The following is a 14,799-nucleotide window of genomic DNA, read 5'->3' as shown; positions in this document are numbered from 1 at the left end:
TACTTTTACTAAATATGTTCAAGCTGACCAAGGTAATCAGTATGGAAGTCTGTGGCTGCCAATAATAATAATAATAATAATAATAATAATAATAATAATATAAACCATCATCATTTCTCCACCATATACAAATGTTTCTTGTGTAGCATAAGGGGACTACTGCTCACATTTGGTTGCACAACCCTGTGCTGTACAATGATCATATATTAACCTTAAACCTCTAAAATCTAATTAATTTGAAATGTTAATTCCCATTTGTGTGCACATGACATAGGACAAAATAAAAAATAATATTTTATAATCATTTTTATTTCTATAGCATATTAATTGATATTAAGTAAATATGAGGGAGATGTGCTAACAGCAGGACATCAGTCACATTCAAATGCAAAGGTTCAGTTTGTGATCTTTATTTAAAGTTTAGGTTGCAAGTTTTCTGTTTGAAATTAAAATGAAAAGTTGATTTAACCTAATTGTTTGATTAGTATGGCAGTTTAATGCTAAGGAACACACAGAAAATGATTTGTCAGTGGAGTTTTCATTTCAATGTTCAGTAAATATGTATTTTTTAATACATTATACTTAATCAAATTTAAAATGTAATTACAATTTGGTTAAAAAAGTAATTTCAGTATGAGCACATCAAATGTAAATAACAGAAGAGGACTCATAACAAGTTGTACTGGCTTCATGGAGAATGTGTGAATGCTCATTAAGAGTGTGTAGTAGTAGACTACATTTGAGCTGTGACTGCTGGAAGGAAAAGGCTGAACCATATCCTGCCTACACAGTAAGACACTGTCATGTACAGAGTGGGAGGGAAGGCGCATTTCCATGCCATACTCACGCCTGCATGGTGGTGGAGGCTGTCTGGAAGCTGAACATATTCTCTTTGGGGAACCAGCTATTAGGATTGTCCTCTGCAAACACAGAAAACAAAAGACAGGCGTGTCAGCGAGTAGAGTGTTCTAAGCAGAGGAGGCAGGTGAAAGCAGGATGACGAGAGGGGTGAATGGGTGAAGTGCACCTTGTTCCACTGTTTTATTCACTTAACATTTCGGGTTAGGTATTAAATACATGCACCAAGATGTATATATGTACAGTTATGTTCCCTCTTCATATCAAGTTAAGCTTTCTTTACCCCTGTCTTCCGTAGACGATCTGTCCTCGCTGTACATCCTCTCCAGTTTCTTGCGGTGCTTCCCTCCATCCTGCAGTGAGGTGTCCAGGTCCAGGGAGCGCTGGCTTTGACACGGAGCCCGAATGCAGGCCACGCAGTCTGGGGTGTTGTCGTCCCGCGACCCCCCTCTCCTCATCCCCCAGTCCCGGATGTTGTTGGTGCTCCCTGAGCTCTGCAGTGGCTGTGAGGTTGACGGTGGGCCTCCGTGATGTTGGTGGGCATGGTGATGGTTGCTACGGTGATGGCTACTGCTGTGATGGCTACCACGGATGGCAGTGGCGGGTGGCTGGCTGGTGCAGGACGGATTGTGCTTGGCAGAGGCAGGGGCCTTCAGCACCTCCAGCTCCAGGCTCTCCTCGCTGCCGCAGCCCCCCAGGGTCATCCCTCCTTCCCTGGTGATTGTGTACACCCTGGCCGGCTTCACTACCACGCTCCTCTCTGGGCCTCTGCCACCTGGTGGCTCCTCTGTGGAGAGACTGCGTTCAACAGAGAGCTGATGTTTGGAGGGGCACGGAGGTGCTTGAGCCTGGAGGGTATTAGCCTGAGGCTGGGACTGAGGGTGAGCACTAGGATTGGATTGGCTGGACTGGTTGGGTTTAGCTATGGGTGAGCAGTGGCTCTGTGGTGTCAGATTGGTGTTATGCAGGCGGCTGATGGCTGGAGACTCGCAGTCCTGGCTGGGGAAGGTGTCAGATGTCAATAGATGATCTGCAGATAGAGAGATGTAACAAGAAAGCAAACAAAGTGAAAGATAAATCACGTTGTTTGTAATCTACAGTATACAGATAAAACCTCAAATGTAAATGAACAGAGAGATTGTTTCTTGCACTTTGATTCATTGCTTTGGTAACAGAGTGGTAAACATTTGTGAGCCAGAAAAGCTTTCGGGAGGATGAGAAGGGAAAGCAGAGAGGTGGACGAGTGAAAGAGACGAGCGAGAGAGGAATGATGAAAGATTTGGAAATGGATGAGATGCTCCTTCTCATGCTGCAGGTTGCTGTGTTTGTCTATGTCATCTGTGCTGTGGATAAACAAATATTTGACATGCATGTTGCAGAGTTTACTTGACATAACAAGGCTAATTATTTATTATTTTATTTCCAACACTTTCTATTTTTAGATATGTTCCAGTGACATTGTATGAAGTTTGATTGCAGGTTTTTTATTTGGGTAGAGTTTTGTTTTTAAGGTATGGAGCATGTGTCACACCAGAAAGTGGAACAGCTATCCAACTTTCAGTTAGAAAATCAGGGTGTTTGCTCAAAACACATGTCAAAGTTCACCAAAGATAAACTTCACACAAGAGATTTACACAAATTACACTCACCCCTGTGAGTTAATCTACTGAAATGAACTGATTTCACAGTGACACGTTGCTGTTTTAAATGCTGGTGTGCCAATGCGGACAAAGTCCTGATCATTCACCCTCTAAAGAACTGGTTCTGAGGCCAGTACTTTCAGCCACAGATTTAAAATAATAGATGTGAAGTGTTCTAATGACTTGCCATATGGCAGTCATCCTACCTGGGTCCAGTTTTAAACTTGCTGTAATTGGAACCTGTGGTGAAAGCCTGATTCTTTGGATAACATACAGTATACTACCGGGTCAAGACGGCTGTACTCTCTGCTGTAGGAGTGGGACTATGAGTATGGGTTTTGGTCTTCCTTGTTCAAGTTCAATTTGATGAATTTAATGTTTCACCTACCTGCTCCGTTGCGGTTTTCTGGGTGGGTATTGGACAGGTATTCTCCAAATGCTCTGGCTGCTCTGTAGAGACAAAACAAGTGCAGTAGTTAAACCTGAGCTCTACTGCACAAATGTGACCCAAAAAGAGTCAAGATTCTCCAGCTTTTTACATGCTCCCAGTCACCAGTCAGATGACACCACCACAGCAGTGTGTAAGAGTGTCCTGATTCCATGCTCAGTAACAGTGTGTTCTTATACAGTGACTGGGACTCTGGGAAACAGCTTGGCACTACAGCTTGCCTCTCCTGCACAGCTGAAAGGCTCCATAGGGGACTGTGACATCGCATGTGTCAGCCATAAAGCCAGGAAATAAATGAAAGCACATATATATGTTATGAAAGCACACCTATTGGCAGGAACAGTGAGGAACTGGCGTGTTGTGCAGACTATCTATGTGGCAGGCTGTCTCTAGTAAATAAAACATAGAGACGAGAACAAGAGAACAAGAGAACAAGAGAGGACTCCTCTGATAATTCTGTCAGCACTGCTGCTGTCAGGCTTTAGTTAGAATTCAGCAGGTTTCTGAAACATTTAAATTCTCTTTTGGAATAAAACACAGGAGATTTAAAATTGTGTCCAAAGCAACTTACACAACCATTAGCATTCATTTTAAGCATTAGTGGAAACTTTATGCCATGTCCTGTACAATGCATTGCTACAGGAGTACGCCTGTATCCTGTAGCGCTAAAGCCAGCCCGGAGAAAAATGATTGTACACCCTCCAAGAGCCACCAGGCCTTGTGGCACATAATGGGGCCAATCAACCTTTATACAGTATGCAGCATGCTATCTGTCTGAAGGACCTATTGTACACTGTACAATTGGCCCCTATCTATGCAAATGAGTGTAGATATAGGGTGGTGCAGGGTGTAGAAATAGGGCTGGTGTAGGGTGTAGATAGAGTCAAGTCAGGTCACATTTATTTATAAAGCACATTTAAAAACAAACTACGTTGACCAAAGTGCTGTTGTGTAGATGCCTGGAGACACATTCATGTCTAATGGCAGTGTTGGAGCAGCACACAGAGGAGCCTCAGTCCCACAGATACAAGAATAAAAGCAGCCTCTCAGTTCGACTAAGTGCTTTTGCTTGTCCATGTGTCCTGTGTGCTTTCTGTGTGTATGTTTGTGTACATTCAATACATGCCGAGTATTTTGTGAATACATGGTTGCCTCAAGTGTATACGTGTATTTTGGTTGGAACATGAGTAAATAAGTGGTTGAGCAACATCTACACTGTAAGGACCTTTAGAGTTAAAGTGCTTCAGATTGTAATGTAATGTGTATGTGTAACTAAATGCAGACTCTCTTGTGACTTCTTTAAGGTTTAACACCAAATTCACATCGGGGAGTGCCAAGTGCAGCTCACTACAATAATAAAAGAAATCTGCGTCCGGGAAGCGTGTTCATGTGTTTCTAGCGGGAAGAAACTCTTTGTTACATAGGTCAACATCTCACAGGAGTCACAGGACGTTGTCTACAGATTGGCTGTTGGTACTCTATGGCAATTGTCCACAAAAAAAGTACTATTACCAACTTTGGCCTCACTTTGCCGCAGAATAAAAAAGGCTGCAGCTCGCTGAGGTCAGAGAAGCGGCTGCAGCTTTCTATAGGCATTGCATGGCACTTGCCGCAAGCCGCACTTTGTTGCTACGGGCTGGCCTGGTGAATCTCTGCCAACTTTTAAAAAATGTAACTCTGGTGAGCTTTGACCCACAAATTTGTGCTGCTGAACAAGAGCAAGCAGTGTTGACAGTGGGTTTATCAGAGCTTTTCCATGGAAACAGCTGCCTGCTGCTAGAAATGGTGCTGATGGGAGCGGTTAGAATGAACCAAAATAGTAAAGTTGACGGACGTAAGACAATGAACATTAAAAATGACATATTCTGTACACCTGGGGAAATACCATTCTCAGCTCATTACATGTGGTCCTCTGAACAATTGGATTTGTGCAGCTTTAATATCAATAAGCAGACAATGTACATAAATGTAGTGGGTGAGCAGATCAATGTTCTGTTGATCGGGTTGGCATACACAGCATACCATGCTGCTTAAAGTGTGTAGTGGTGTTTGGAGGGGCGTAATGTTAATGCTGTTCATGTTTTTGTTACGATGTTGATAGCACTACAAGCTACATTTGCATTAAATTGTGCAGTGCAACTTAACCTAGCTAGGACATAGCTGCCTTTAATTAAACAATGACTTAAAAAGTATTCAGTAGGTGAAAATGTAACTAAAATGTGTCATGAAAACCAAATTATGGGTCTTCTAGACTGTTTTAGGCATAAACATCGCCTTAGCAGAAGTGGAGGACACTGTGAGCAGCCCAAATGTATCATGTCAGCAATATATTGTAACTGATACAGCAGCTATTTTTCCTAAAAGGGAGGCTGTGTTATCATGTAGTGTGTGACTGCATGTGTCACTGTGATGATCTCCATCTGACGGAGGTAAGTTTCCACGGACAGGCATGCTATTTCGTAAAAGAAAACATACAGGGACATCCCATAGTGGCCGTTGGCATACGTGGCCGCGCTGTTGTGTGTTGTATGTTGATGCATTTAAGTGAAACTCAGACGCACACACACACACACACACACACACACACACACACACACACACACACACACACACACACACATATACACCGATACGTTTGTCATTATAGTCTGATACTACAATCACTTAAGAGTGTCCATTTCCATCAAATGGCTTAACAAATATTACTCAAATACTGATGATTAAAAATTGACCACTGATACCGCTGTATATCTTCAACTGACAATTCATCTGTTTTAATGTAATCTCTCAATCTTTGACTGACAATTCAAATGAAGCTCAGCTTAAGTTCAATCAGGAAGACTACTTAGCCTGTGTCCATTGTTAAGTCTCTGTGTCACCACTATCACTGCCTATCTCTTTGCACAGCACACACTGGGAATGTTGGCTCATCAAAGGCTGAGGACTTCATTAAGAGGCACAGCAACGCTCCACTGACAGTAAAGGTCAGGAGTCAGGCAATTCTCCATATCTCCAACGAAGCTGTATGTGGGTTCATCAATAGGCGCTGCAGGGAAAGAAACAGCAATATCTCATCTGAAGAGAGACGAGGCAGAATACTGGTGGATGCAGGAGCCATTCCTGGTTAGACGGTTAGACCCGTCTGTTAGGCTGATATTGCTTTCATTCATCTAAAATGTTTTTTTTTGCCCTTTAGCAGTAAAGGACCATCATATATTTCTCTGGAGGGTGGTAGGTTATGAGTTTGTAGATTTCAAAACTCTCTTTCCATCCCATTCTGCAAACTTATCATCAAGAGGAGTTTCAAGACGCTCCCGAAATCCCCAAACAGAACACACACACGATGAGTATTGAAGAAACCTGTATCATCTTGTCACTGAACATTTACTTTGACCTCTGCTCTATTTAACTAGATGTGTCCTTTCTTATGACTGTGTGACTGTTATTACAATGTCAACCTGAGGTTAGTTAAGATCCATGAGCTCGGGGGGCAGTGTAGCGCGAGATTCATGATAATTCCTTCTGGTCATCACTGAAGGTCAGCGGTTGACTTAATGACCCTTTAAAAAGCATCTGATATCTTTTCCCTGAAAATGCACAGCTTTTATATTATTCAATGTCAGATATTTGACCAGCAAATGTATTTATTCCAACACGGTGTTGCGTGAAAGTTGGAAAAACCTACAAACCTGGTCTGAGGCTGTTATGCAGAAAGTGGACGGAGTGATGAAGACTGAAGATAACCTCAGGATTCAGAAAGGACAACATGAAACCATCAGCTGGACAGTTAAATGCTGCACGCATGTTGCTGTTCTACCAGGACAATTAAATAAAAACACAAAGTGGTTTTAGGATGCTAAATCAAGCTCATATCAAGCTTATGGTATTTAAGTCCCGATCTCAACCCTACATAAAAATATGTGGACTGCCTTGTAAACACAAGTCCATGCAAGGAAACCGTGTCCCTTACACGTGTGTGGAGACTTCTGACATTGAACTGTAAATAGTGAAAGTATTTCCTCGGCATACTGAGCTGATAAGGCCACCTGCTTACTATTATACCTTTCTCGCTGCACCCATGTGTTCAGTATGAGACCTTAAGGCATCGCTCTCTCTCATCGTTTAGGTTTGTCTTCACTGCATCAAATAATAAAGATGTGCTGTAATAAAGCCTACATGCCATAACATAATTAAGGAAAATAAATATATAATATATAATAGCACTGTTTGTTTAAAAGTCTTCGTATTTGGTCTTCAAAGACCACCAGTGAGTGTAACCGGTTTATGTTTTAGAGAGGGAACCCATATGTTTTATAACTAATAGCCAGCGTGGGCCGTGGCTGGAGCTAATCTGTGCAGTGATGAGGCCGGGGGCGCTGCTGGTCGCATAGTCTTGTATGAAAGAGGCCATGAAATCACATTTCTACTGAAGTTGAATCTATTAATGCCTAAAACTGTTGTGCTGTGCACTTTCAAAAGTGACTCAAACATTCTTGAAATATTAAATATTAAGGTGATGGTAGCTCTAAACGACCGGCACTAGGTCGGCTTTAAAGGCCCAGCCGGTCAAGTCAAAGTGTTTTTTGTCATGTGCACAGTTAAAAACAAGTTTCCCTGTACAATGGAACTCTTAATTTGCCTTCCACTCTCAACGCCAAGGAAACAAGAGGTAGAAGAAAATACATTAATAAGACAGACTATATATACATACAATATACAGAAAAGAGAGATCTGTGCTAAAGTGTGTGTGTGTGTGTGTGTGTGTGTGTGTGTGTGTGTGTGTGTGTGTGTGTGTGTGTGTGTGTGTGTGTGTGTATGTGTGGTGTGTGTGTGTGTGTGTGAGGTGGGTTATGTTGGTGCAGGGACAGTGCATTATATTTGTATATCTATTCTATCAACTCAATGTGTTAATGATTAAATTGTGCACAAAGTTCCTCTTTAGATCTAGCCTCTTCATTCTTCCTCTAAGTGCACCAGATTGATGCATTTATCTTTAAAATGTATAACATTTTCTTCTGGGGTCCACCCACCATAGTCTCTCAAAATTCTTTGTGAACACTTCTTATCACATTTCTATGCATCGAGACACTTTCCCTCATTCTCCTGATCAACACATGCATAATGAAAAGTAGCTGGATGCTCTCACAACATCACATGTTTTCAACAGCATTATTTGAAAAGAGGTATTTCTTTAAAAAAAACAAAAAAACATGAATATCTTAATGAACATCTGTAAATCCTGCAAAGTGTTGTGAGTAAACTCTACTCAGCACACTCATGTTTGCCATCCTGGCTGGTGTGTGACTCAAGCCACCAAAGAGAAGCATAAGGATGAGAGAACAAAGGAAGACGGCTCACACAGCTCTCTCCCTGCTGTTCAGGATTGGTGCTGTTTACTTGTGACCACACTTCCACCAAGTTTTCCTCTGGACAAACAAGATTAAAGAGTAGCATGTAGGTTGATTTAGTTCTCAGTTTATATTTAAGGTTTCATGGAAACTATCATTTGAAAAGTAAATATATGATTTCATGTGTTTTAGAAAAGATAATGACAAAAAGAAAAGAAAAGAACACGTTTTGAGCAACTCCAGGACAAAAGCTTCTTGTTTTTCACTCTGTGTCCAATGACGTCACATAAGGGAGCGTTGGACATGGGTCTGGACATTTTCCGTATAATCTTTCCGTATTTTATGTACTGTAATTTCCGGACTATAAGCCGCGACTTTTTCCCCATTTTTCGACCCTGCGTCTTATATAACGGTGCGGCTAATCTATGGATTTTTACAGCTAATGGCCACTAGGGGAATTCCTAAATCTATGGATTTTACAGGCTACAGTCCACCGGATGCCGGGAAAGAGCGCGCAAAAGTAAAAGTGGAACCGCGAGTGGTACGAGAGACAGACGGACATTACGAGAGCGAGACAGTTTGTGAGACACCCTCATTATGGAAAAAAAACGTAGAAATGCTTTTAAGCTTTTAAGTTAAAGGCAGTAAATCTGGCAGTAAACGAAGGAAATAGAGCTGCTGCACGTACCCTTGGCATCAATGAGGCAATGGTGAGACGTTGGAGACGCCAGCGGGAAGAACTATCTCAATGCAAAAAGTCAAAAAAAGCTTTCAGAGGTAACAAAAGCAGATGGCCCGAACTTGAAGACTTTCTTGAAGATTGGGTGAACACACAGAGAACAGACGGCCGAGGTGTTTCCACCGTGCAGATCCGACTGAAAGCCAAAACAGTCGCCACCGAAATGAAAATTGGAAATTTTAGAGGTGGACCATCCTGGTGTTTCAGATTTATGAGGCGAAAGGGACTGTCCATCAGGGCGCGGACGACTGTGTGTCAGCAACTCCCTCCCGACTACCAGGAAAAAATAACAAACTTCGGCGAATTCACACAAAGAAAGATAAAGGAATATTCCATCGGACCGGACCAGATCATAAATATGGATGAAGTGCCTTTGACGTTTGACCTGCCTCTCACTAGGACTGTTAACAAGAAAGGTGAGTCGTCCATCACGTTGAGAACCACTGGCCACGAGAGAACGAATATCACTTGTGTTCTTGGCTGCACAGCATCTGGATTAATGATTCCGCCAATGGTGATTTTTAAGCGGATTACAATGCCAAAAGAAAAGATCCCAAACGGCATATCCTTTAAAGTTAACAAGAAAGGGTGGATGCTGGAAAGCGTAATGAAGGAGTGGCCTGAATGAGTGCTACGTCAAGCGCCCTGGAGGATACTTTCGCCAAGAAAAAGCTTTGCTCGTTTTGGACAGCATGAGGACCCATATAACGGATTCAGTTAAAGCAGCCATCAAGCGCACAAACTCCATTCCAGTTGTGATTCCTGGGGGCACAACGAAGCATCTGCAGCCACTCGACATCAGTGTCAATCATGCGTTCAAAGTGCCACTACGCGCACAGTGGGAGGCGTGGATGACTAGTGGCGATAAATCATTCACCAAAACTGGTCGCATGCGAAAAGCAACTTTCGCTCAAGTTTGCGAGTGGATCCTGACAGCGTGGAGGAGTGTTAAAACATCCACGATCACCAACGGGTTCCGAAAGGCTGGAATGCTGCGTGATGAAGAGGAGGACGCCGCCACAGCTGAGGCATTTCAGAGGCTGTTCGATTCCGACAGTGACGAAGAGGAGTTCGTTGGTTTTGAGAGCGACATCGAAAGAGAGAGGAGAGTGGCTGACGAAGCCACCCTGAGCCTGTTCGTTTCCGACACTGAAGATGAGGACTTTGGTGGTTTTAGTACGCAGGAAGAAGACGAAGATGATGATTAATGAATCCCCTCTGGCTTATAGTCAGGTGCGTCTTATAGTCCGAAAATTATGGTAGTTTAGTTTGCATTTTACCGTTTTGCATCATCACTGTCTCTCTATCTCTCTCCATCACCCTGTAGTTGGTTCTGGCTCTGCGACGCGTGACTGAAGAAAGCTCATCCTCACACGCTAGTTTGTGTTGGAAGTATTACATGATAGATTCTAGTTTGGTACAACATATGTGATACCTTTCACAACAATATGACGTGAAGCAACACAGTGTTAAAGTTTTTTATGCATAACATTCAGAAGCACTAGCATCTCAGACCTCTCTGAGAAACACACAAAGGGAGACAAACAACGGAAGTTACCCTTTAGTGAACAATGTCATAGACGAAGTAAGGACACTATGCAGGCAAGAAGATTTTATTATTTTCTTGGTTGGAATATTGATTTTTACAGTATAGAGTTACTTAAGTAACATTAATAACGTATTCAGTTTGGTAAGGAGCTATTTCTTCCATCTGCCGAGTGACCTCAATCATCATCATCATCATAATGTAATTTTTAGCTTGCTAGCTATCCTGCTAACGCTAGCTAAATCAAACGTATATTCTTCGGTGGAGGAAAATCTGAAAGGTCGGGTTCAGCTGAATGCTTCGACCTTCACTCTGCGATCTGGCTTCACAAGGCACTCTCTTAGTCTCTTTACCGTTTTAAAGTAAGGGACTCACATGCACTCACATGCACTCATATGCAGCTGGCCAGGCTACATGAACAACGCACAGAGAAGCTGGGATCACAACACACACAGAGGGAGAGAGACGTCATGCTCTGCTCAGGTACACATTACTACACTATATCTTTACATAGCAAATAGTTGTCTACTGCTATATTAATCAGTCATTTATCTAACCCTTAGTTGAAGTCTATTTTATGTATAAAGCCCAATATCACAAACCTCAGGGGCCTTACATTGTGTACAGCATACAACACCTTGGCTTGAGATAAGGAAGAATGTTTTCGGTATCTTTAGCTAACGCTGGCCACGACACGGGACCAGTTGGCCACTGGTTCTCCTCTTACCCCAGATTCATTTCTCACAGCTGTTCTCCGTCACTTAAAGGTCGAGAAGGCTCTTAATTAAAAGGCTGGGATTTGTCGAGTTTTATGAATATCTATTTTCTACCTCATCAGTGTCAAAAGCAGCGATCCATTTTTCTGATGTCACTGTATATAGATGCGTATTCTTTGAAAATACAGTTTTTAAATCATTTTTACATCCACAAATTCACTTCAAGTAAGCTTTAATCAAAGTACTCATCTGAGTGTCAATCAAAGCTGACCAATCGTTGCAGTAGGAGAGCTGCGTTAGCTAGAAGAGGATCCAGTATAATCCCTACACTGCATTTTTATTCCCACACACCCAGACACAGACGGGGGATTGGATGTGTTAGAGAGGTACAACTCTGCTCATCACTGCACACCAGATCATCTCAGATCCTCCAGCAGGAGTGTAATGGAAAAACACTGCGTTGCCTTACTGCCCTGTTTCTTATTGCTATGGCTTGGTACTCATTAGTGAAATAGTACTGTGTGGAGGTATGACCTCAAGATAACCTAAGTTATATTGTGTGAAGAATAGGAGGAAGTGGGGCTGCGTCTGGCCAAAACTAATTAAAGCCAGTTTTGGTTTCGACTAGTTGCAGCAGTACTTGTCTCTTACCCTTTTCCTGACCGCCTGTGGGTCACCTGAGGTGTAGAAAGATGAGACCACACTCTACACACAGTAGCATTTCTTGTTTTTTTGCCGTATGCTCTGATCCTTTCTGTCTGAGGATGGAGGGTGTTGTATACTGTGCGGTCTGTAAATATATATTGAGCTGTATAAGTACATTTAATTTGTGCAGAAAGCCTTTCGCTTAATGAAATACTCAAAGACAAACTTAATATCCTTTGATCATCTTTGTTATCAGAATTTCCACCACAGAAGTGAAACAATTGAGGGGAAGAGCTGTTGTTCGCTGAGAGACGTTAAACTCTCGATCGCTCATGGAGCAGGAAGTATGTACGAGCATAGTCGCCTTGGCAGCGGTTCACATGAGTGTCGGGGATGCTGGCTGTGACTGCTGCAATTTATATAGAGTTAAGTGTGAGGTGTGACAAAAGCGAGTGAGGCGGAGAGGGAGGGGGTAAACAGATAGACATCAAAAGGAAGACAGAGACTGATAGAGTTGGAGAAGGTGTGCATAATGTGGAGTATGCCCCCCACCCCCATTAAAGGGGGGGGGGGGGGGGGGGGGGCATACTCCAGCCCGCCGATCAATTTAGCTACAATAAATCCTTTATTTTATCACGCAGCAAAAAACAAATTCAGGACACTGACAGACAGCACATGCACGTGCAGCAGTGACAGATACACACACATCTTTTATAGGGTTGGGTATCGTTTGGATTTTAACTATTCCGGTTCTGCATAACGATTTCGGTTCTTATCGGTTATTGATTTTGATTAATTGAGGGGGTCAAAATATGATGTTCACATAATATTTCACAGGAAAAAAAACATATTTATAAAAACCTTTTTACAATTCAATTACAATCAGCCAGATCCTGTCACTGCAACAAAAACAAAAAAAAAACGCAAAATTCTCTTTTCTTTTGGGTACCACCTGGAATTTTGGATTCGGTTTCCAACTTTAATCTTTTATACTCTAAGTTATTCACAAGTATGCTGCTCAGAGTAGGACAGGGCGATATGGAAAGTCAAATATCATAATATCTTTGAACAAATACCTCTATCCATATTGCGAGGACATTACATACCCTACCCTTTAACGCGTGTGTGTTTTTGTGTGAGTGGCTGTGCACAGGATCAGAACGTAGGTGTGTGCACACATGACTGAGAGCAGAAGCTTTCATTTGTCTGCCTTCTGGCTTCTGAGGTCAGCAAGTGGGCGACACAGACCACAGAACATTAGTCATCACGCAGCCTTCAGACTGAGAACACACTGATCTGACATCCCTGACACCAAGACCTCTCATGACTCATACATTCAGAGGTAAATGTCATTAGAATTAGTCAAAGTCCAGTGAGTTCAGCCGGAAGTTTGTAGATGGCCACGTCACTAAAGCAAAGGAAATACACGCTCTGGCTGCAGTGCTGGATTAAGGTGGTCAGGTGGCTCAGAACTACACATTGCATCTTTTATTTGCACATTATTAATAATTAGGTCCATGGTGACATCTTCAAAGGCTGGGTTTTGTAACAGTTCACTGATCAAATGTTCAGTTTACACATATATCAAGCAACAAATGGTTTCAGCGACAAATGAAGCATTTCCTGATTCTTTTATTTTTATTTATACTATTATAAATGTTATTCAAATGTATAATCATTATGTTCAGGTCATAATGCCGACACATGTCTGGGAATTTTTTTATAAACGCTTTACTTTGAGACAAATAAAATGTGGGCAAAATCTTTTTCAACATCAGGAAGATGTTTTGTATATTCAGGGAAGATTAATGAATTACAGAAAAACAAGCCTTTAGAATAAAAGCTAGAAGCGAAATTACAATTTAAAAATAAGTTTTTTGTTTTACTCCATGTTGGAACAATATCAGAATGTATTATTATTATTATTATTATTATTATTATTATTATTATTATTATTATTATTATTGTAAAGTGGAAGCTACTCTTCTCTGGTACTTTCACATCCTTCTGAAACCCTGTTGAAGTATGGGCTGGTGGTACATCAGCAGTCAGGGTCCTCCGTGCGGCTTCAGAGCGCTGCGACCCCCGCCACCACATCCCCCTCCCCGGACACACTCACCTAACTTTTGCGGCCACGGAAGATATCGCATCATTCCTCAGATTCTTCCTTTTGGACACCGCAGTTCCCATGCTGAAGTGGAAACGTCCCCGGAGAGAAAAACGCAGACCATTCCACAGACTGATCAGCAAACAGGAGAGAGAAAGAAACACCACGCGGGGAAATAAAAAAACATCCGGATCCAACGAGCGGCGACTATAATAACTTCATATTCATCATTATCATCTCTTCGGATAAAAGAAAAGTGGATGTTGCAGAGGTGGAGCCCAGCTGGAGGCTGGAGGCTGGAGGCAGAGTGTTCGTGTGCTCCCTCTGCTGTCTCTGATGTCTCTGCCCCCACCAGCACACCGGAGCCTCCAGGAAGCGAAGTGTCTGAGACCATAAAAGGAAAGCCGGCCCGCCTGCCTCCTGCACGGCTCACACAAGCTCATTACATAGTGGATATGATGTGAGGCGGTGTGGTGTGGACACTTGAGTCCACAAGTAATATCGCAGTCATCACTTGTCATGTTATTCCCGTGGGCGCTGTGCGACAAATAAACAAGGTATTATCCTTTGAGATTCTCATGACTTAAATGGCATGGTTAAAAACTACCAGTGCGGTGTGTAAGGCCTACGTATGTCATCGTGACTTATCCGTGATATCAGAATCATATCCACCCACTCTGTCCACTCATCTATTTGTTTCAGTTTACAGCTGTAAACTGAGCGGTGTACAAACTTCTCCACCCTCTGTCCTC

At 42.4% G+C, this 14,799-nt stretch overlaps 1 protein-coding gene across 5 annotated transcripts in view; it reads right to left on the bottom strand.

Moving 5' to 3' along the window:
* nsmfb (NMDA receptor synaptonuclear signaling and neuronal migration factor b) overlaps nucleotides 1-14,365 on the bottom strand; it is a 37,437-nt gene extending 23,072 nt beyond the window's left edge. For all 5 annotated transcript variants that reach the window (XM_029440404.1, XM_029440407.1, XM_029440405.1 and 2 more), the window contains exons 1-4: nucleotides 14,060-14,365; nucleotides 2,887-2,948; nucleotides 1,142-1,888; nucleotides 848-920 (exon numbers count right to left, since the gene is read on the bottom strand). In XM_029440404.1, coding sequence (XP_029296264.1) covers nucleotides 848-920; nucleotides 1,142-1,888; nucleotides 2,887-2,948; nucleotides 14,060-14,130 — 953 coding nt within the window. In that variant the 5' untranslated portion in view covers nucleotides 14,131-14,365. The remainder of the gene's footprint in view (nucleotides 1-847; nucleotides 921-1,141; nucleotides 1,889-2,886; nucleotides 2,949-14,059) is intronic.
* Nucleotides 14,366-14,799: the final 434 nt, after the last annotated feature.

Source organism: Cottoperca gobio, chromosome 9 (assembly GCF_900634415.1).
Source record: "Cottoperca gobio chromosome 9, fCotGob3.1, whole genome shotgun sequence".
NCBI classification, from domain to species: Eukaryota; Metazoa; Chordata; class Actinopteri; order Perciformes; family Bovichtidae; genus Cottoperca; species Cottoperca gobio.
This window is presented reverse-complemented; position numbering and strand designations above follow the sequence as displayed.